The 22,264-nt window shown below is 48.6% G+C and overlaps 1 protein-coding gene across 1 annotated transcript in view; it reads left to right on the forward strand.

Annotated features, from left to right (window-relative positions):
* The window catches only part of RIN2 (Ras and Rab interactor 2), a 97,786-nt gene that overhangs the window by 28,842 nt on the left and 46,680 nt on the right, over positions 1-22,264 (forward strand). The window contains exon 2 of the mRNA XM_082857558.1: positions 6,513-6,613. Coding sequence (XP_082713684.1) covers positions 6,513-6,613 — 101 coding nt within the window. The remainder of the gene's footprint in view (positions 1-6,512; positions 6,614-22,264) is intronic.

Raw genomic sequence — 22,264 nt, forward strand, 5'->3', positions numbered from 1 at the left:
GGGCAAGGTTCCGAGATGCTCCAACATTATTCCCCAGACACTCCTCTGCAGGTGAAGGGAAGCAGCTTTCGTTACTTCTTTGTTTCCATGGTGACGGTTCCTGGGGGCAAAGATCATTTGAAAGTTTGTAGGAAGTCCATTATTTTCCAGACTGCTTCAGAAAAACTCCAGCATGGGGTGTGTCCGCAACACCGGGAGCCTTCTCCAGCTCAGCAGAAGCAGACAGGAAAGGCAGTTGTCAGGGTCAGTGGTTGTTCAGGACCTGGAGCTGGGTCTAATCCCACAAAGCTGATAGGATTGTAAAGGCCAATCACACCCAAGGCCAAGTTGATGCACTTGGGGAATAGAAATTCCGTGGCTAAGGGCCAAGCACTTGACTTTTCCCACACCCTAGGTTTCAAGTCTCCATCTTTCAGTGGTACATCCTTTTCAGAACCACGGAGAACATTCCTGAGTTGGTCCTGGAATTCCAAGAGCGCTGTATCAGAACTTGCTCTATAAGTACTCTCTCGTTTTATTTTTACTTGACCTTCAAGAGGATTTTTCTCCTTTTATCTAACCCTGAAAGAAAGAAAACAAGGTTTGGAGTCCCTCCCTTTTCCCTCCCTCCAGCCTGCCCTGCAAGCAGGGGTGGCAGACAGCAGCTTCTCTCCCGGTCGGTGGTGGAAATTGACATCTAGTGGGCAGATCTCGAGATGAGAGACTTCTGGGCAGACAGGCAGAAGGAGGCTTGGAGTCTGCGAACACTGGTCTTTTGTAGATCCTGTCGGCTGCTGGGGATGAAATGGCCTCTTTGCAGGCTGGGAGGTGTGTGAGTCCGTTTTAAGTGTCAGCTTTATCAGCTCTCTGCTTCCTAGCAGGTCACCATTGATATAAAGAGAGGATTTGACTAGGAAGAGAATGCGAGAGCATTTAGGGGCATGCTGCAGAATGTTTTAATGTCATCATCCTATTTAATCATCCAGCTCTCTCCCCCAAAGCATCCAAGGTCCAGGGATGAGTGGGCCCAGATGGGTTCAGGACCCAGCTGACAGGAGGCCGAGGTGGGATTTGAAGGCAGGTCTTTCCGAGCCCAAGCTGGGGCGCTCACCACCCCTCCTTGCTGCCAGACCACCCGGGAGTGGCTGGAAGCTGGCTGCCTCCACACTGTGCCCGCCTGCTGCTGGAAGTGTGGCCCCGAAGGTGAGGTTCCCGCCGACTGGGACGTTACCCAGAATGATTACAGAGTGGTCCACATCAGTGTAGACTCCTGTGCCAGGCTAGAGCCCGGCAGGTCCCGCCTTGTCCAGGCCGAGTCCTGGGTGTGATGTCGGGAAAGAACCTGGGACTTCCCGAATTCTTCTCCTGCCCTTGGCCTGGCTGCCGGGAGAGTGTGAAAATCGCCTGGGTGAGCACTTCCTGTGCTTGGTTTTGGGGCCCCGGGGTGCTGGCTTTCTGAGCAGAATGAGGGAGGGACCCAGAGACCCAACCCCTGGCTTGGTACCCCTGTGGCGGCTGCAGAAGGGCTCGTCCTGCTGGTACGTCCAACACACCAGCCCCGCCTCCCCAAGGGGCGTGGCGGACACAGGCAGTGCCCTGGCTCTATCAGGGCGGGCTCTGCCGTGCCCTGACTGTGTCACTGCCTGTGGAGCTTTCTGGAGAGACGGATCACACCTGCTGTGTTTTGGTGCAAGAACTACTGTCTCACCAGCTCAGTGCCCTGAAACCTGATGGCCCATCTCTGGAGAAGATTCACTGAAGAACAGCCCTTTGGCTCTGTTGCCTCCTTCCCAGGCGTCCACGGCATGTCCTGGGCGGCCAATCAGGGTTGTGGACAGAAGCGCTGGCTTCCCAGCTTGGCACGTGCTTAGGCAGCCCCTTCCCCCTCGAAGGAATTCTCGACAGGGACCAGGATGTGTTGGGGTTTCGGGTTGTGTAAGTGGGTTTGGAGAAATTTTGATGAGGCAGCACTGACTTGGATAAAGCGCATACGTTGAAACCACTGTTGGCTTTAACATGGGAAAAGGCTAAAACTTAGGTTCAAACTGGTCCCCTTTGGTGGGTGGTAAGTTATCTCTGTTTGCCCTCAAGGCCTCAAATCTGGAAGAACATGAGAGCACAGGGTTGAGGTCAAACATCTGCAGGAATTAAAACCAACACACACACACACACACACACACACACACACACACACACACACACACACGTGTATCTGGGGACAATGTGGGGAACAGCTCAAATCCCATCAGTGACATCTGGGCCGACCTCAGGGGGTGGCAGAGATTTCAGGATGACTCTTACTTTTGGAGGGGCCTGGCTGGCGTATAAACAGGTCACTCAGAGGCAGGCCTGGCTCTGGACCCCTAGCCTCTGCTGCATTTGTCGGGTAAATCTGTGCCGTCAGGTGGATGAGTTGGGGTCGAAAGGGATGGAGGGGCTGAAAAAGCCCTCATCCGGCCTGAAGAGTCCCATAGCCATCCAGCCAGGGGCAACCTCTGTCATCACCCACCTTTGTGTCTTGGGAGCACTACGCCGCCCTCTGCTTTACAGATAAGCAGTGTTACCTGTGATTTGCCATCCAAGTGCGGCTGAGTGGCAACCACAGTTTGTAGTGTGTGTTTGGGAAAAAACAGCCTGGCCGGAGCGGGTCAGCTGCTTTTCCTGGGGAAAGCCATTTGGGATTTTGACATTCAGATCACAGTTGTGGCCGTGAAGGGGACTGAGGGCGGAGAGGCTGAATGTGCTGCAGTGGGAATCTTTCCTCCGAGGTTTGCCGGAGGCCGAGGCTTGCCCGAGCCCGAGGCTGGGCCTCCCCAGGGCAGACCTGTCTGTCCTGTGTGTCCCTCATGGGCTGTGTGTGGCGCTCCTGTCCAGGACCCCAGCCTCGGCCTAGAATGGGAGGGGGGACCTACCAAGCTCACCCCACTCCTCCCACCGTTTTAGTTCGTCCTTTTTCCATTTTCATACGCATCCACCCTTTTTCTTATTTTCCTAATAATTTTGATGATGAAGTCGTTTAAACATACAGAAGATCACACATGATACTAAAACACACATCACTAGCTCCGTCAAATCTCATCATTTTGTCATTTTGCTTTCAGAAATGAAAAGTTGCCAGAGGTTGAGCCCCTCTACCTGTGCTCAGCTCCATCCACTTCTCTTCCTGAGGTTTAGGAAGATAACCCTGTACTGCATCTTGCAGTTGTCTTTATTTATGTGTAAATCTACAAACCCTCAATAGTACAATTGTGCCTGGTTTTAAACCTCATGTACTGAATGTAATCCTTTTCAACCTTTTTTGTTTTCGCTTTTATGAAAACTTGTCTGAGCTTTCGTGTCTATATATGTGTTGATCCATATAATCTGGTTCATTAATTTTAACTGCCACGTAGTATTCTATCCCTCCATTTATCCATTCTCCAATTGATGGACATTTAGGTGCTTATAATCTGGTTTTCTTACAAATGGCGGTACAGCCAATATTCTTCTCAAGGTCTCCCTGTACCCATGTGCACGAATTTCTCTCGTATGTAGAACGTATGCAGGTCTGTGTATCTCCAGCTCTACAAGAAACTGCACGTCACTCTCCAAAGTGCTCTCCAAACGCTCCTCCAGCAACACGTGAGGGTTTGTTTCCCCACGTCCTCGAGTGTTTGGCATTGTCAGACTTTTTAATCTGTGCCACTGGACTGTGCGTAAAAGATCTCCTGGTCTTCTCTCCCAAGGCCCCAGTGCTTCCAGAAGCTCCACCTACAGCCTGCACCCCAGTCACACACGAAGGGGATGGACTTGGCTGGTCTCCTGTCCCCTGACCTCTAAGTATTGGGAGTGCACAGAGCTGTTTGCTGGGGCTCCTTCTCTAACTTCCCCACCCCCGTAGGTAATCTCTCCTTGTCACAGGACTTTGAAACAGTAACACCTATTCCAGTGACTTCCAAACGTACAGGTTGTTCCACCCTTCATATCAAAAGCCACTTAATACATTTAATTGATGGCCAATAAGCAACTCAGTTAAAACTTAACCTGGGGTTTCCCTGGTGGCGCAGTGGTTGAGGGTCCGTCTGCCGATGCAGGGGACACGGGTCCGTGCCCCGGTCCGGGAGGATCCCACATGCCGCAGAGCGGCTGGGCCCGTGAGCCATGGCCACTGAGCCTGCGCGTCCGGAGCCTGTGCTCCGCAACGGGAGAGGCCACAGCAGTGAGAGGCCCGCGTACCGCAAAAAAAAAAAAAAACCTTAACCTGCGCAGTGTCCAGCTTGATTTCCTCCTCAAATCTAATCCTTCCCCATTTTTTCCCATCTCAGTCAAGGGCACTGTCATCTCTCTAATCGCTCAAGCCAACAACTTAGGAGTTGTCCTTGATTCTTCTCTTTCCCCACCGCCACGTTCAGCCCATCAACGTACATTAATTTCCGTGTCCAGTTGTTCCTGGATTTCCCCCCTTCTTTCTAATTCCTCTGCTACCACTTTGACCAAAGCCACCATCACCTCTTGGCCGGACCATTGCAGTTGCCTCCTAACTAGTTTTGCTGCTTCTCCTTACAAACCGTCTCTAACCCACAGTCAAGGGGATCTTTTTAGAACATAAAACGGGTAAAATGCCATTCCCCCACTAAAGCCCTCCAATGGTTCTCAGTGGAAAACTCAAATCCAAGGGTACCATGATCTAGAAGGCGGACAAGGTCTGGTCGCAGGCAGACTGCGCCCTTCCACATGCCTCCCTAACCTCTGGGACTCTGTGTGGATGGCTCTTCCCTTGATCTTTTCATGGCTCCCTTGTCATTCAGGGCTCCATCACTTCCTGGAAGACCTGTCCTGACCACCCCGCCATAGCTAGGGTGGCCCTTTAGCTGCTCCCTGCAGCATCACGTGACTCTCTTTTCATTCTGGAACGTCTCAGTGCTCAGTGCTCTGGTCTGTGTCCCACCAGAATATCATCTCCGTGAGGACTGTCAACCCTACTCTACACTTGCAGTGCATGGCAGGAAGTGGGTAGCCATAAAGTTATGAATGAATGAATGAATAGATGGACGTCAACATTTTGGAACAGTCTCTAGGCTCAAAATGAAATTGCTCCCAGAGTCTGGGTGGGATGAAAGCTGCTTGAGGCAAGACGACACCTGTCTTTAGCCAAAACAGTGATTCTCAAGCGTTTTATAAATCCCAGGACCCCTTCACACTGTTAAAAATTATGAAGGGCCCTACAAACTGCTTGTGTTCATGTGTATTATATCTATAGATACCTGCTGTACCGTAAGTCCCCTACATACGAACCTTCAAGTTGCGAACTTTCAAAGATGCAGACGTGCGTTCGCACGTCCAGTCACATAAGTTAGTTCACGTGTCTGGTGTACATTGTCATGTGCATGCATCCTCTAGAAGTGGTTGTGCTTTTGTGTACTTTACTGTACAGTACTGTATAGAGTACAGTAGTACAGTATCTCTATTTCAAGCCCAGGATGTCCGGAAGCAAGCGTAAAAGCAGCGGTATATAGCCAATTGTGTTAGTTGGGTCCCTAGGCTAACTTTGTTGGACTTAGCGAACAAATTGGACTTACCAACACGCTCTCAGAATGGAACTCATTCGTATGTAGCAGACTTGCTGTATTACGAAATAAATGAAGAAAAAATTTTAAATATTTATTTTAAAACAGTAATTGATTACATGTTGGCATAAGTAACATTTACGTGAAATAATTAACTACATTTTAAAAAAATGGATGAGCAGTGACACTTTGAGAGCCTCTGTTCCACACACGCAGAGCCGGGTTAGCACCAGTGAAGATGCTTTTGAATGAGCAGTTGGGGGTGCTCAAGAATTCACACCAAACTTCAGGGTCAGATGTAGCCTCTTCCAGGCATGTGGGCGGGGAATGCGAGCCCACACAAGTCTTTTCCAAGAAGAGGACACATTTACACATCTCTTCCGCCTGTGGCTCCCTGACTGCCCACACACCTGCTCCCAGCCCCACACAACCCTCTGTCTTCCCTTTCCCCTAACAATCTTCTCATCAAAAAAAAAAGAAAAGAAAGAAAAAAAGAAAGAAAGAAAGCAAAGAATAAGACGAGAAATAAATTAAAGTCATTGGAAATTGATTTGCCAAGTGTATATATCTTTGAAATAGGCTTCTTTCTGTAACCAGAATAAGGATGGTATACATTTTAACCCAGGGCATCCTTTAGGAGTTTTCACTTTGGCAATAGGAATTTTGAGGCCTGCCTGGTTTTGCCAAGATTTACTTATTCCTCTTTGTAGTCATGTTGAGAAGCCAAACTGGGTGTCAATATTTTTTTCTTAGGGTGATACCGAAACCTGAGTTCTTCCTCTTTCTAAGAAGCTGCTCCCTCCCTCTCTATTTTTTGCCCCCCCCACCCCCCCCCGCAGCTGGGTAAAGGAAATTCACAAAGCCAGGATTTGAAAAAAAAAAAAAAAGGTGGTCATCTCTGTGCTCCTATTGCAGCGGCTGGAGCTGCCCAGCTCTGCACACGCCTCTTCCACTTCCTGACGTCACACTATTTTTGTCTTTGAATAGCTCATTGACACAATCGCCTCGGAGATTGGAGAACTGAAACAGGAGATGGTGCAGACAGATGTCAGCCTGGAAAATGGCCTGGGACCCACAGAAGCCCACAGGTGACCGAGGCGATTAGGCGTCGGGCGCGTGATGGGGGCGACGTGAGCCTGTTAGCCACGAGGACTGCCGTTCCGGTCACCCCTCAGGTTTGGGAGCTGGGGGTGCGGTAGCCGCTCCAGAAGAAGCTCTCTGTAGGAGGTGGGCGTGGCCTAGGAACCAGTTGTCCGGGTTCCCGTTAATCCCTGTGAAGGCACTTGAATTTTACACCTTCTCCATTCCTCCTGGCATCAGAACCTGGAAAGCTAAAGTTCTGTCTGTCACATCCACCTACTCACAGTGATGGAAACAGTAACGCAGTGGGATCCTCCGTGTGCAAAATAGAATTCAGTGTAGCCCGTGTCAGTCTCCAGAAGGTTTAAAGGGAGCACTAAAGAGGATGGACTCGTTTTGCATTCTCAGGTCAGAAAAAACCCCAGCCCCTTCCGTGGCCCTTAGCCTGAAATGCGATCCAGCCCAGCGTATTGGAAATCGGATGTGGTTGTGAGTGATTAAGGAAGGCACTGGTTAGATGTGTTACAATGTGTTCACATTGCACGTGGTCTACGCAGGTAGTTAGGGACTGGCTTTTTCTGCAGAATGGGGGTGCAGAGGTCGGGGTGGGGGGCAGGCGGAGGAGATTCCCCCAAACCTCTTCCAGCTCTTGGAAGCTCTAGTTCATTTCTAGCAAGGACAACAGAGCATAAGCAGTACAGAAACGGCATGGACACTTGCTGCCCCGGAGGCCAGATTCATTGTCAGCTTCCCCCTTTTCTCGGGAAATGGAGTCGAGGTTGCCTGGTGGGTGCAGGGCAAGGGTGAGATCTGCAGAGTTGGTTTTGCTTGCAAGTCATGAGACGGGCAGGAGGGGTCCTGCAGAGGCAGACAAACCAGGTTCTGGTTATCCAGGCAAGTTTCAAACCAGCCAGACTTGTTCCTGCCCTGGAGGAGGGGAGAGCTGGCAGTCCCCGCGAGGCACCCTGCAGCTGGGAGATGGTACTTCCACACCCTGCGTCTCTGGAGAATTTCCCCCTTAGCCGCGGAAAATTCTCGTGCCTTCCATTTCCTCTCCTTCCTACAAAAACGACGGAGGTAGACCAGGTGGTCCTCGCCGTGGTATTGTGTGATTCCCCTGATCTCCGTGTGAACAGCTTTGGTGGTTTCATTTTTTTCCCCATAAACTAGACAAATGCACAGTGATCTTTGATTAGAGATTTTCTGCTCCATGTTCAGAGTAGTTCCAAACTCTGTGGAACTTTTAGCCAGAGGATCTCTCTTTACCCTTAACATCTCCTTTAAGCTTTTCAAATTTAAGAGTGACTGTAAGCATTCCACCATACCTTTTTTTTTCCCAGGTTAATGTCAGTTATTCTTGAATGCTCTGTTGGTTAACACTGAATTTATGAATTTTAAAAGGCGTTTTCCTTGGTTTTTTTTAAATGGGAGTCAGAAAAGTCAAGATTGTCTTTATTTAATGATGTATGTGGTGTTTACCACGTGCCAGCCACTGTTCTAAGTGCATTACAGCTGCCAACTCATTGAATCTCCTAATGACCCTATAAAGGAAAGCTCCGTCATGACCGTCATTCTGCTGGTGTGGGACCCACGTGACATGGAAAAAAAGCCAGCCTGAGGAGGCTGTGGCTCCTGTGCTGGGGTCTCTCATTGATTGTTCGGAAGCGTGGAACAGTGACTTTGTTTTAACCCCTCCACTTTGCCCAGCAGAGAAGTCAGGAGAGCCAGATGACGGGGGCAGGGTATGAGGAACACTCTGAGTTGCTTCCAAAGTGAAGGCAGAGCAGAGCTGTGGTCACAGGGAAACAGCAGGTCAGCCTGGCACCGAGCAGCCCAAAGGGCAGACGAGAGGGAAGGAGAAGGAGTAGGGGTAGCAGAGTCGTCTCAAGTGAGACCCCGGGAGAGAGAAGAAGCAATTCCCCGCCCATCCCCCATACCTGGGCTGGGCACGTTCTGGGGGCCGCAGGGAGGCATCACAGTCATCTTCGTGGCATCGTCCTGGGGGGGGGGGGTGCCTGTGAGCTGTGATCTAACCTTACCTGCCCCAGACACAGTCATCAGGAAGTGTCTGGGCTTCCTTAGCTTGTGGAATCCGAGGTTGAGTGCCAAGCTGGCGCCCTAGGTTAGGTTGCTGTTCCCCAACCTGCAGTGGCTTTTGGTTGTTCACCTGTGGTTAATATTGAGATGAGCTGGAGATCTTTAAACCTTTCCTGGTGTCATGAACCCCTTCTCAGGGTATTTTAAAGGCATGGTATAAGATATGTAGGCTGACAGGGGAAAGAGTTGTATTGGGATACAAGGAGCAGATTTTTAACATGTGTGATTTCACAGCATAGGTACTTCTTTACTGACACGTTAAAAAGCCAAGTGAGGCTGTGGGTCTAGGAACTGCTGTCATCTGGAAGCAGAGATGAGCACACAGGGTACTTCTGCACTGACGGTGAAAGCACCTAGGGCTGCTGCTGGTGACAGAGTCTCAGGGGCTGAGAGAACTACAGGGATTTGTTGCCTGCATTCGAAATGGGAGGAAAGTAATTTCAGAACCAGGTTAGTGAAAGCAAAGCTGTCCCTTTCTTCCATCCAGTGGTCAGCTTCCACCTCCTGTCCCCTGCAGGGACACCTGTGGGCTTTGGGGACACCGTGCTCCCTGGTTTCCTCTCACCTCACCTGCCACTGCCTCTAGTGTCCCGGCTGGTTCCTCCCGGTCTCCCTGCCCTCCTGACCCTGGAGTACCCAGAGGCCTCTGCACTGTCCCCTTGTCTCTCTGAGGAAGTGCCTTAGTGTCCACATCAGTAAGATGGGGATAATAGCGGAGCTTTACCTCCGAGTTGTTAGGACGAGTGAGTCAATAGCTCTAAAGGACTTATTGTTAGCACAGTGTTGGCACGTGGTAAGTACAATATGTTGTCTACAGAGAGATCTCTAGAGTAACTTTGTGTGCGATCTCATCCAGGCTTGTGGCTTTGATCCTATCTATATGTTGGTGATTCCCAACTTGTATCTATCCCTACGTTGGTCCTCTCTTGGAATCCAGATGTTTGCATCCAGCTGCCCACTCAGCCTGACCTTCGGCATCTCAAACTTACAAAGACCGAGACTGAGCCCTCGGTTTCTCTTCACAAACCTGCTTCTTCCCTGGTCTTCCCCATCCCAGTAACCTGCCTCCAGGTGTTTGGGCCTTGCATCAACCCTGATGCCTCTTCTCTCATAACCGCCTTCCCCTCCCCCTCCAGATCCTTGCAGCTCTACCCGTAAGATAGACCCAGGGTCGGACCACCCCTCACCACCACTGCAGTAGACCCCTGCCTGGTGCCTCTGCTTCATCATCACCGACCCACCTTCTCTGGGCTGTTATCTAAGCAGCAGAGAGGATGCTCTGGCTTTAGTTCCTCTGAATCCAAGTCATGGCACTCCCGTTCAAAGCCCTTTAGTAGTTTTCCATTTAAAACCAAAATCCTTCAGCCCTATGGGATCTGATCCCTCCCCGTCCTCACTGGCTCTTCTTACAGTGTCTTCCCCTCTATCCGTCTGCTCCAGCACCCCGGCTCCTGGCCAAGCAGGCTCCTCCCATCCGGCCTTTGTACCTACTGTTCCCTCTGCCTGGAATGCCTCTCCTCCAGGAAGCAATCACCCATGGACCTTCCCTTCTTCTGTCCCCTTAGCTGGCTTTATCTTTTTGTTTTTTTAATAAATTTATTTATTTATTTTTGGCTGTGTTGGGTCTTCGTTGCTGTGCGTGGGCTTTCTCTAGTTGCGGTGAGCGGGGGCTACTCTTCGTTGCAGAGCACGGGCTTCTCGTTGCAGTGGCTTCTCTTGTTGCAGAGCATGGGCTCTAGGCACGTGGGCTTCAGTAGTTGCGGCACGCAGGCTCAGTAGTTGTGACTCATGGGCTCTAGAGCACAGGCTCAGTAGTTGTGGTGCACGGGCTTAGTTGCTCCACGGCATGTGGGATCTTCCCAGACCAGGGCTCAAACCCGTGTCCCCTGCATTGGCAGGTGGATTCTCAACCACTGCGCCACCGGGGAAGCCCCTGGCTTTATCTTAATTTGTAGAACTTGTACAGACCTGACATAGATTCACTTGCCTAATCATGTGTCTTCTGACTCCCAGCACTAGAAAGTAAGCTCTGTGAGAGCAGGGATTTGGTCTCTGTTCAGTGCTGTGTCTTCAGTGCCCAGAATGGTGTCTGGCATATGGCATACACTCAGTAAACGTTTGGTGAATGGACAAATGACAGATGCCAGCCCCTTGGAGATTCTAAAAGTATTCAAGCACCAGAAGCCTCTTGCAGAAACAAGACGTCACGCTCGTAAAGCAATTAGGGGATCCCAGCTAGTGCGTAAAAAATAAAAAGGGGCTTCCCTGGTGGCGCAGTAGTTGAGAGTCCGCCTGCCGATGCAGGGGACACGGGTTCGTGCCCTGGTCCGGGAAGATCCCACATGCCGCGGAGCGGCTGGGCCCGTGAGCCATGGCCGCTGAGCCTGAGCGTCCAGAGCCTGTGCTCCGCAATGGGAGAGGCCACGACAGTGAGAGGCCCGCGTACCGCAAAAAAAAAAAAAAAAAAAAAAGTTGAAGATGTGTGATAGGCCTTAAGCTTCCTCCCTAGCAAAGCGGAGAGAGGGCCCAGAACCCCTTCCCCCTATGTTCCAGCCATGCTTCCTCCATCAGTTCTGAGTTACAGGCTGTTGTAATGTTTACCAATAAGGGAGCAGCTGATTAGCTCCGTCCCAGGCCCTCTGCTGGTGTTTTACTGAAGAGAAGCTGGGAAGCCCGGAGGAGGCTGACGGGTTTCTTGCCGATGCTCTCTCCAAATGCTGCAGCTTATTCCCTCTTTCTCCCCACCCCTTTCCCCCAAAGACTAGAGTCTGGGAAAATAAAGGCTTTTTACTTTCCCCTCCTTCCCCCGAGATTTCCCAATCCCTTTGCAGTTGGGGGAAGGGTGTCTCTGGGCAGGCACGTCATCAGTGCTCCCCCCGCATCCCCACCTGGACTCATCACCTCTGGACTGAGGCCCATCTCCAAAGATCCCTTTGTCCTCAGGTAGAAAGAGGGATCCAGCAAAACAACTTCACTAAAAGAGACTCCGGCTGGGTGTGCAGGCCCCCTGGGGATCCCGGCTGGACCAGGTCATGATGGCTGTCACTGCCCCTCTGTACAGCCCAAGTGGATGGCTGGGGGTGCCCAGGCTCCTGAAACTCCACCCCCATCACTCCACCCCCCAGTTCAGACACACAGAATTCAAAACTCCCTTGGCCAGCCCTGCCCAGTGCCACGGGGTAGCAGGCGTTCCCCACCACTGGCCACTTCTGGAAGGGTCTGTGTCCCTGGGGAAGTTGCAAGCTTCTTAGCAGCTGTGCAACAGCATTGATAGCAAAACCACAAGACACTCAGACTGCCCGCCCCTGGTACAGCCCTTCACTTCTTCACTTGGCTAGAGGTTGGAACACGAGATTGGAAGAGGAGAGTGGTGGCTTACAGTCTGGGGAAGAGGCACAACCAGGTCCTGTTAGCTGCCCTGTGGCTTCCGAATGAAACCCTCTCGCATTTAGTGCTGCATTTCAGAAAGTCCCACCAGAGTAAAACAAGATGAAGAAAAAGCACACACATCAGTTCGCAGTTTGATGAGTTGTCACAAAGTAAACACAGCACAGCACCTAGATCAAGACACAACGTTCTCAGTGCCCCCCAGGGGCTCCCTTCTGAACACTGCGCGGCAAGGTAACCACCTTCTATTGCCATCGATTAGTTTTGCCTCTTTTTGAACTTCATGTGACTGGAATCATACAGCACGTATTCCGTTCTGTGACTACAACACAAGTTGTGTATCCATTCTACTGTTGATGGATATTTGCGTTGTTTCCAGCATGGGACCATTTTGAGTAATGCTGCAGTGAACATTCTTGTGCGTGTCTTTTGGGGAACACATGTGACGTGCTTCAATTAGGGGTATGGGAGTGAATTGTTTGGTTGTAGGATGCTTATATATTCCACATTAGTAAACGGTGCCCAGGAGTTTTCCAAAGTCATTTTGTCAATTTGCACTTCCACCAACAGTGTGTGGGAGTTCTGAATGCTCTGTTCTCATCTATACTTGCTATCGGCTACTTTTTCAATCTAGCCATTTGGATGGATGTGTGGGTGTAGAGCTTCTGAAACCATGACGGATGAACGCAGGTGTGATTACCTGTATGTTGTGACTCAGTGCTTATCTCAGTGCTCTGGGAGTCAGGAATTAGGGACTTTCCAGTTTTTCTGTTTTGTTTTTTATTTTATTTCTGGCTGCGTTGGGTCTTCGTTGCTGCGCGCGGGCTTTCTCTAGTTGCGGCTAGCGGGGACTACTCTTTGTTGTGGTGCATGGGCTTCTTATTGAGTTGGCCTCTGTTGTTGAGGAGCACGGGCTCTAGGCATGCGGGCTCAGTAGTTATGACACATGGGCTCAGTAGTTGTGGCGCACGGGCTTAGTTGCTCCGCATGTGGGATCTTCCCGGACCAGGGCTCGAACCCGTGTCCCCTGCACTGGCAGGTGGATTCTTAACCACTGCGCCACCAGGGAAGCCCTGACTCTCCAGTTTTAACAGAGCATCCTTTTACCATTTTCATATGTCTAGATTCAAGGCTAAAGTCCTGGGGAATTCTGAGCTGACAGCCAATTCATTGGGTGATATTTATGAAACCTGTGAAGTTATGGAAAGGATTATTTGGGGGAGGGGATGAAAAGAGACAATAATCCAGAAATAATGAGAAAAAATATATACCTTTTATTATTTCTATTTCTGCTTGTGAATCGTAGATCATAAACCTGCAGCAGAAAAGAACTGCCAACAAAATTCTCTCCATCTCTTAAGCTTCTTCTCCTTTACTTTGCTCAGTACTTATATGCAGAAATATTTAGCATCGCGTGAATTGATTTGACCAAGGCCACTGGCTGCATCATAACTAAGAACTGAATGGGCCCAAATCTGATACAGCTACTATGGGCGTTTAAATTCTTCTTTTAAACTCAGAATACATCTGCCTCCAGTACAGTTTCCCATATTTAATAAATACATGTCCTCAACGTCGGTAACTTCAAACGCAGAATTTAATGTGACTTCATATTATTCCTTTCCATTTTTTTTCTCTTGGAACGTCACATACAGAGTGACTATTCTTCTCTGATTTATGGCTACTTCTGCTCTTCTGAAGATCTTGGAGAATGTATTCATGAGGTCATTTGGAAGCAAGTTCAAGTCATTGGAGGCAAAACTCGCTTTGCATTTTGTCTCCTTGCATAGTGTCTGTGTTGTGTGCAGTGTTAGCCAGAAGAACAAGCATTTTCCTCTTTTGCCGTATCTGGAAACCTGCCTGTACCTCAGGCCATTCGTTCAGATGCTGTGGCATCTGAGGGCAGGCCACGCCTAGAACCAGCCACACCTGTCAAAAAGGTTGGTTTGCTTCCTGCAGCAGACACAGGAAGCTCAGAATAATCATTTGCTACAGAATATTAGGTGTATCTTTCAGTATCTTAGGTCCCTTCTAAAAAATGTTTGCTGTTATCAAAGTTTATGGCTTTGTCTTACACATGATCTATTGCTAAGAATTGTTAATGCACATTTCCACTAATTCTAATTTGTCAGTGCTTGCCTGTTCACATTCTCTCTCAAAGAATATCTGGTGGCAAACAGGATAGAGAAGCTCTTTGCTTGGGTTGAAAACAGTTGAAACTCCATTTGTCTGAAACACCCCAAGGGACACCATAGACACAGCCCCTCTTGCCTTCAATGGAAGCAGGACAGGTGGGGTGCTTTGGAGGGACATAGCTCTGTTCATAATTAGCAGTAACGGTTTTGCAGTAAGACATTTACCTATCACGCTCATCGAGGATGTTCCTTTTTTTTTTTTTTTTTTTTAATTTGGCTGTGTCGGGTCTTAGTTGTGGCACGCAGATTTTTCGATGACGCATGTGGGATCTTTTGTTGCGGTGCGTGGGCTTCTCTCTAGTTGTGGCGCGTGGGCTCTGTAGTTGAGGCGGTGAGCTCAGTAGTTGTGGTGCGCGGGCTTAATTGCCCTGCGGCATGTGGGATCTTAGTTCCCTGACCACGGATCGAACCTGCATACCCTGCATTGGAAGGAGGATTCTTTACCACTGGGCCACCAGGGAAGTCCCGAGGATATTCTGCTATGACTAGTTTGATCAATTTGCCCCCAGTTCCTTAAGGTGTTTCCTGACTTCAGGGCACCACAAGTGTCTGGAACAGTGTGTCAAGGAATTCTATGAGGATTGACCAACTCCTTGCTCACACTGTTACCAATGTAGCAACAACTAAGTTCAATTTACAGAAAATATTTCTTGAGTGGGTGCTATTTGCTAAAATACCCGTAACTCTTCAGGGGAGCCTGAAGAGTTACCCAACCTAAGGGAGAAAGAATTGTAAACAAGTATTGAATAATGGAATGAGGACGTAATAGGGGACTATGCCAGATGTCCTGGGGACCTCGGAGACAATGCAGGTAATTCCAGGTAGGAGGTGGTTTTAGGAAAGATGAGACTCAGCCTTAAAGAATGAGGTGAGCAAGTGTAAATACAAGTTCCCCAAACAGCTGTTTTGCGCATCTTGATTGGAGATATTGGGGAAGGTTTTTAAAAAGAACATGTAAGATTTCTTTTTTAAAAAAAATTTTTATTGGAGTATAGTTGATTTTAAATGTTATGTTAGTTTCTGCTGTACAGCAAAGGGAATCAATTATACATATATCCACTCTTTTTAAAATTCTTTTCCCATATAGGTCATTACATAGTGTTGAGAAGAGTTCCCTGTGCTATACAGTAGGTCCTTATTAGTTATCTATTTTACATAGAGTAGTGTGTATAAGGATTTCTTTTTTGATTAGCAAAGTAGAACATGTACATTGTGGAGATAGCACAGTGCAAAAAATAAAAATAAGTATTGCCATGAACCACCGCCTGAGATAGAGCCACTTCTGATTGCTTGCTGGCTATTTTATTTCTTCGCCTGGGTGCGTATCCTGCCAGTGTTTTCTGTGCGTCCAAGTGGTAGATCGTGCATGATCTTCGCTGACTTACGAGGGCGTTTTGGATCATCCTGGAAATGCACAGTGTGTCCTAGAAGTTGATTCCATCTTTGTCGGGGGGCTGGCGTCCCTGCCCACACTGCACTTGGGCACACAATTTTGACAGTGGCATCCTTTGGAGTTGGATCCATCTCGGCCTTCACAGACCCTGGCTGGCTGCTACATTGGTAGTTGACTCTGCCGCAAAACATCTGCTCGGTTAGATGCAGTGGTGATTTAGTTCAGCTCGGAGACAACAGCGGTGTGACCCAAAGGAGAGCTGCCTTTCCGTGAAACCCCGCACTGGCCGCAGCCCGGGCTCCAGGATCAGCGGGCGAGACCCAGCCGGCCTGACCCCTGCTCCTGCTTTCAGCTCCAAGCGTTCCCAGGACAACAGGTTCTTTGTTCCTTTCTTAGTTTTACAGGAACGAGTGAAGGCCCCTGCCAGCTCTGGCCCATATCTGCCCTTTTCATCTCTCACTGGAGAGATGACGGCAGGAAGTTCATAAGCAAAAAAAGTCACCAAATCCTTCTCCTCTCGTGAAAATGGCAGGGCCTCCTCCCCGAAGGGGAAATGATCCCTTTTCTGTGCTGTTCTCTCCAACTGGTCCTCAGTAGATGAAGCCTTTTCACAAAAATCCTCCTACCACGTGCTTTTAGAAATCTTTTTGAGGAAGTTGAGGCCTCCTCCCCCAGAAAGCAGCAGCCCTTGAGGAATGAAGCCCGTGACCCAAAATCTGTTCATCTTTTTCCTTGCAGAGTTTAAGGGTACAAAAAGGCCTTGAGGAATGAAAATATCCATTTTCATGGTATAGGGAAACTGCACAAGTCAGGACTGGGCCCAGTTCTATCAACTTCTAGCGTTTTGACCTCAAAGAAGGCAATAAACTAAATAAATAAAGCCTGTGCTCTGCAACGGGAGAGGTCACAACAGTGAGAGGCCTGCATACCGCAAAAAAAAAAAAAAAAAAAAAAAAAAATTGGAACTGGTCCTTTTGCCAGAAATTTTTATTAGATGGATCTGTTTGGGATGAGCTGTTGTTTTCTCTGTCTCTCTACAGAGGAGTCTTTTTCTGCTAACATTTTTCTAGAACCTATTGATGTCCTGATTCATCTCCCACCAAGCCTGGCATCTTAGCCACTTCTTGGTATTTGGGGTGTGTTTGGATTCCTTTTGATACATCGGCAAGGATCTACTGCTCCAAGAGCAAGGCCAGGGTGGACGCAGGGCTCCGACTTCTGTCTGGTCCTTAATTCTGAAGACAACTCTGCACTGGCCTCTTATAGCTGGAAGGCTGAGCCCTCTGGAGGGCTGTGTCCAGGTGCAACTTCCTTGCCATTGCAGCTGGTTTAGGTGACATCATGTGAAGAGGTTCTGTTAGGCTGGGGGGCAGCTGAAGGCTCAACACGGGCAGAACGAGGAAGGGAGTCTCCCCGAGAGGGAGGATATGCCTGGAAATTTCGACACAGAAACATCAGGAGAAGTAGCTTTCCATCCTTACTTTTTTCCATCTGGAGGTTGAGGATGGCGAGCACCAGAGTCCAGGTTGGGACTCGACCCTGATGATGGACGGAGGGCACCCCAGCTAGAGGCACCTGCTGGGAGCCATCCTCAGGAAGGCTCACTTTTTTTTTTTTTTTTTTTTTTTGGCCGCACCACGTGGCTTGCGGGATCTTAGTTCCCCGACCAGGGACGGAACCCGGGCCCCCTGCTGTAGAAGCGCAGAGTCCTAACCACTGGGTCGCCACAGAATTCCCTGTAGAATAGTATTTGAATAGTCTAGGGTGAAAAGACATTGCCTTGTTTCTTTTTCTGAATTTCTAAAACTTAGGAGAGAGTAAGAGACATCCTGGAAACTACTGAACAGAATCTACTCGTAGTTCTCAAGATGCTCCAGGCTCTTCTACTCAGCTCTTTTCAGATTTTGTTTGTTTTAGTAACAGATTCCTTTTTTCAACAAGAATCCGTCTCTAGAGACGGGGCAACTGAGACTGGAGGACAGGCAGTAATGGGCCCAAGCCTCACAGTTAGAAAGAGTCAACTGAGGCTTTGATCCAGGTCTGACTACAAATGCTCTTCCCCCAAAACCACTGAGGATCATGAGGCTTAGCGGACCCTAGGATCGGGGTCCACGTGCCTTCCAAAGCATTGCATCTTGATATTGCCTCGTTCACATGTGTGGGAAGTGGGGGGGTTTGATTCTGAGTAAATGAGAATCCACTGATAAATGAATGGTACATCCCCAGGAGGTGTGTGCGTGAGGTTCCCACTTCGGGTTTTTCCTTTCCTTCACCAAAGGTAGCTTTCCTGCCAGGAGGATCTCCCGATGCCTCCTGTGCTCAACCAGCTGGGGCACATCCGGCCACTTTGGTTGGAATTCTAAGCCTCATCCCCAGTGGTGGGGAAGGCATTCTGTGTCGGGGGGCTTTGATTGGAGAGCTTAGCACCAATGCCCTTTGTCTGGCAGGCGTGGAAGTGCAATTCTAGACCAAAACTCAGCAATGACTTTTACACTCAAAGTCTACCCCTTGTTGCTCAGTGGGAGGCTGGAGGGGGTGTCCATGAGGGAAACACACGAGCAGTGAGGACAGAGCTGCTAAAAGTTTGGATTTGTTGCCCTGGAAGGCTTTGGGCTGCTTCTTTTCTCGCCCCAGACCCTGAGATGGCCAGAGGCCAGGGGGCTCTTTCTGGCTCTGGTGATTTTTGCCGCTGTAGGGGAGGAAAACTTTCCTTTCTACCCTCTAGCTTCTATATTGATCTAGTAATTAAATTGACATAAGACCTTAACAGGAGAAAAACAAATTTTGTACGTAACAGGGCCCTAAAGGCGTAAAGCCCAAAGACGGTCAGCAGACAAGGCTTCTGTGCCATCCTGAGCTAAGAAAGGGCTCAGGATCTCCTTCAAAGAGGAGAAGACAGTTCACAGGAAGGCGAGAGGAGCAGGTGTTGGTAAACAGGTGTCTGCGATGCAGAGAAGTCTTTCTGTTATGGAAGGTCACCTTTGCCAGTAGCTCTCTTCCTGGCCAGGCCTCTATCCGAGTTCTTTCAAGCAGTTAAGGGGAAGGTGGCTCTCTCTGAGTCAGCTGGGCTGAGTCTTCAACTTGAGAGAATCCACTTGCCAAAGTGGCGTATTTTGGGGTGGCGTATCTGCTTCCCCTCCCCCCCCCCCATTTCCTGGTAAACACAGAGACAAGAACCCTTTGTCTCCTGAGACAGGAACCAGTGGCCAGATTCTATTGTCGGGGCCTGGCTGAGGACAGGCCTGAGTCAGAGGATGTGCAGTGGGGACCCAGGCAGAAGCTATGGAGACCCAGGGTCCCCCACTTCTCTTTGCCCACTGAGCTTCTCCCCTTTCTCCGTCACAAGGAATCAACCTCCTACCCCATCCCTGTCATGCCCAGAGCAGGCATTTATTCCACGCCTGCCCAGGATTAGGCCTGAGTATGGCCAAGGGATGAAGTAAGGCTAGAAAGAGATACGTGTGATACAGAGTAAAATGGGGTGAGCACCCCGGAGGCATATAAACAGTAGGTGAAGGAATTCAGCGCAGCTGCAGGGGCCCGGGGCGGGGTGGGGGGGCGCTGGGGACAGGATTTGAGCCTGGTTTTGACAGGCGGGTCGGAGTCAGTTATGGACACTCAAGAACAGCTTGAACGTGAGCAAGGAGGGGGCTGAGCAGGGGCAAACAGATGCTTATCTCAGGATGACCTTCCCCCTTGAAACTAAGAGAAGGGTTTGTGAAGATGAATACGGGAAAAATATTCTCTTCTCATTTGAACTGTCTCGGCCCAAGCTTCATTGATTGTGCCATGATTTTTCACTTATTCATGTACCATCTTTACTCTTCATTTGCCTCATGTTTTTCTTTAAATTGACTCACTTGTTACATTTATTTTAAAATAAATTTAATAAGTTAGTCATGAAAAGACAAGTGCCACGTGATTCTACTCAGAGCTCAGGCTCAGTAGTTGTGGCGCACGAGCTCAGCTGCTCCGTGGCATGTAGGATCCTCCCGGACCAGGGCTTGAACCCGTGTCCCCTGCATTGGCAGGCGGATTCTTAACCACTGCGCCACCAGGGAGGTCCCTATATGAGGTATTTAGAGTTGTGAAATTCATAGGGACAGAAGGTAGAGGGTGGTTTCCAGGGACTAGGGGGAAGGGAGGAATGTGAGTTACTGTTTAACAGGTATAGAGCTTCAGATTTGCAAGAGGAAAACAGTTCTGAACATGAATGGCTTTATTGGACGATTCTCAAATCAGGAAGCATCCCATCTAGCCAGGAGAAAGGAACTCCCTAGAGCTGCAGAAAAGGAAAGGTTTTTTAAGGTAGAGAGGAAATGGAAACATGAAATTGTTAGCAAAGAATTCGTTGTTTTTGGCAAGGTCACCCTCCTAAGGGAAAGGAAGGGGTCTCTCAGGCTGAATATCTTATTAGTGCTTGCAAGGAAATTTCAAGCTGGCAGGTTAAAGGTCACATTCCTGGGGAAGGTTGAAACCATACTTAGGTTAGGTAGTAAGTTTTGATGAGCTCAGCACAAGTGACTCCATTTGGGACCTGTTGTTTCTTTTTGAACAGTACTGATGGTTGTACAACAATACGAATGTATTTAATACCACTTAAAAATGGTTAGGATAGTAAGTTTTATGTCATGTGTATTTTTCCACAATAAAAAACGGGGAAAAAAGTAAATATCCCCACCATAATTGGGAATTACACTAAATACATGTAACTATTATATTAAATACTGGACATTAAAATAAAAATTGTGCTTCCATGAACTACCTTAGTGTATCCAGCACTCTTTGGGAATTACTGTCAACTTTTAATAAACCACTGGAAAGTTGTAAAATATCAGAATTAATCTATTCTATCCTACCAGGTAGGATTTTGTTTTGTTTTTTGAGTTCTTCGCTTTGTAGCAGGACGGCAGCTCTCTATGTCAGGCAAATAGGCAATGAGATGAATCTTAAGCCATAATTAAGTCCTAGGCAAAAGCAACTTGGAACCTTGGGCTCTTCTCTTGTTTGTTTTCGTTTTGTTTTAATGACGACGTTAGCATCTTATTGATAATAATCAGCCCCATCTGTTTCTCTTGATTCATCCTCTGACTGTTAATTAGGCCTTTACAGTGTAAGTAAGGAAAAACGATTAGTTTTCTTAAAGGTCTGGAAGGTCCACTGGTGACCTTCAGGGAACCAGCCCTTGGGCTGCAGGAAGAGCTCTGTCTTCCCTGAGAGTTATCTTTGCTGGAAATCCAGGTAGGGCCTGGGAGGTAAGACCCAGGTAGAGCCTGTCTCTCACCCCTTCAGATCCCACCAGGCGGCCCTTGTAAATTACTCAGTCCCACATCCAACGCCAGGATTGGCCTGAAAAGAGCAGGCACGGCGGGCAGGGTACTGCTTCCACGAAGAGAACTGCCTTTTGTAAAGCCTGATAGAGGAGATCAAGGGTGGTGCGTGGGGCAAGGAATTGAGGAGTAGGGAAGAAGGAGACAAAGGCCGAAAGCCAAGGTGTACTTTAGGGGGTTGTGATAATCCTTCCTCCAAATAATCCTGCAGACTTAGTCATCCACATGTCTCCACATGACTCAACTTACAGGGCCCACTAGTTCTGTTAGTAGAGGCAAAGCAGAAAACCTAGTTAAAATATAAGGACGGCTTTCCCATGAAGGAGATTGCAAAGGTAGCGAATTCCAAGGTAGATGGGATAGGGTTTGTGCAAAGGTGCATTGCTCTCCTCCGTGCAAACACACAGAGCGAGCCAGGGAGCCATGGAATCTGGTTTGGGAGCCCACCTTATATATATATATCATATAATTACATAGATATAATTCCTCAGAGCACTTGCCATTCATTCTACGAGAAGTTTTCTCAAGTTGTTGATTGACTAAACCTGTCTCTTTTTTCATTGAACTGGGATATAACACTCTGCTCTAGATAGGAAAAGTCTTAGCACATTTAAACTATTTAATTGAAATAGGTTTTGTCCTTAAAAAATAATCAAGTACATCTTATCATAGGTGTTGATATAAATTATCCATTTAAAAAATGTAATTGTTCAGCTTCATGATGTGTTTCTAATGCACATAGGAAAGGTTTGGAGGGCTTTCTGTTTTTTTCTGTATACTTGTTTTGTCCCCGTGTCCTGACTGAGGACAGAGCCCTCCAGAGCACTGCACTCGTGCTGAGACCCATTCGCCAGATGGACGTGTGCCACCCTTGTTGAGAGTCACAATTGGGCATTTGGCCTTGTATCTAGTTCCCTTAAAGTTCATTTCTGCTATTCGACAGCTGAGCTAGGATTCTTGTATACAGAAGGCTGTCGAGGGTATCGACTGCACTGAAACAACTTCACGTCAAAGTTTCCCGTATTTTATGTATTGCTTTCTTAATTGCCTGTCTTTATTTGAAAAAAAAAAAAGACTTAGCTGTAAAGTAATGTGTTGTTTGGGCTGGAGCTGGGGAGAGGGAGTGGTGTGTTGGGAGGGACAAGGGAGCCTTTCTGAATATACTTTGGTTTAGACCCTGGACCTTAGAAGCTGCCTCAAGGAACTGTGCCATCCTCTGGGGTTCTGGATTAGGAGGACAAGAAAGCATCCCTTGGG

This window comes from Leucopleurus acutus (genome assembly GCF_964270905.1).
Source record: "Leucopleurus acutus genome assembly, chromosome: 16".
Lineage (NCBI taxonomy): Eukaryota > Metazoa > Chordata > Mammalia > Artiodactyla > Delphinidae > Leucopleurus > Leucopleurus acutus.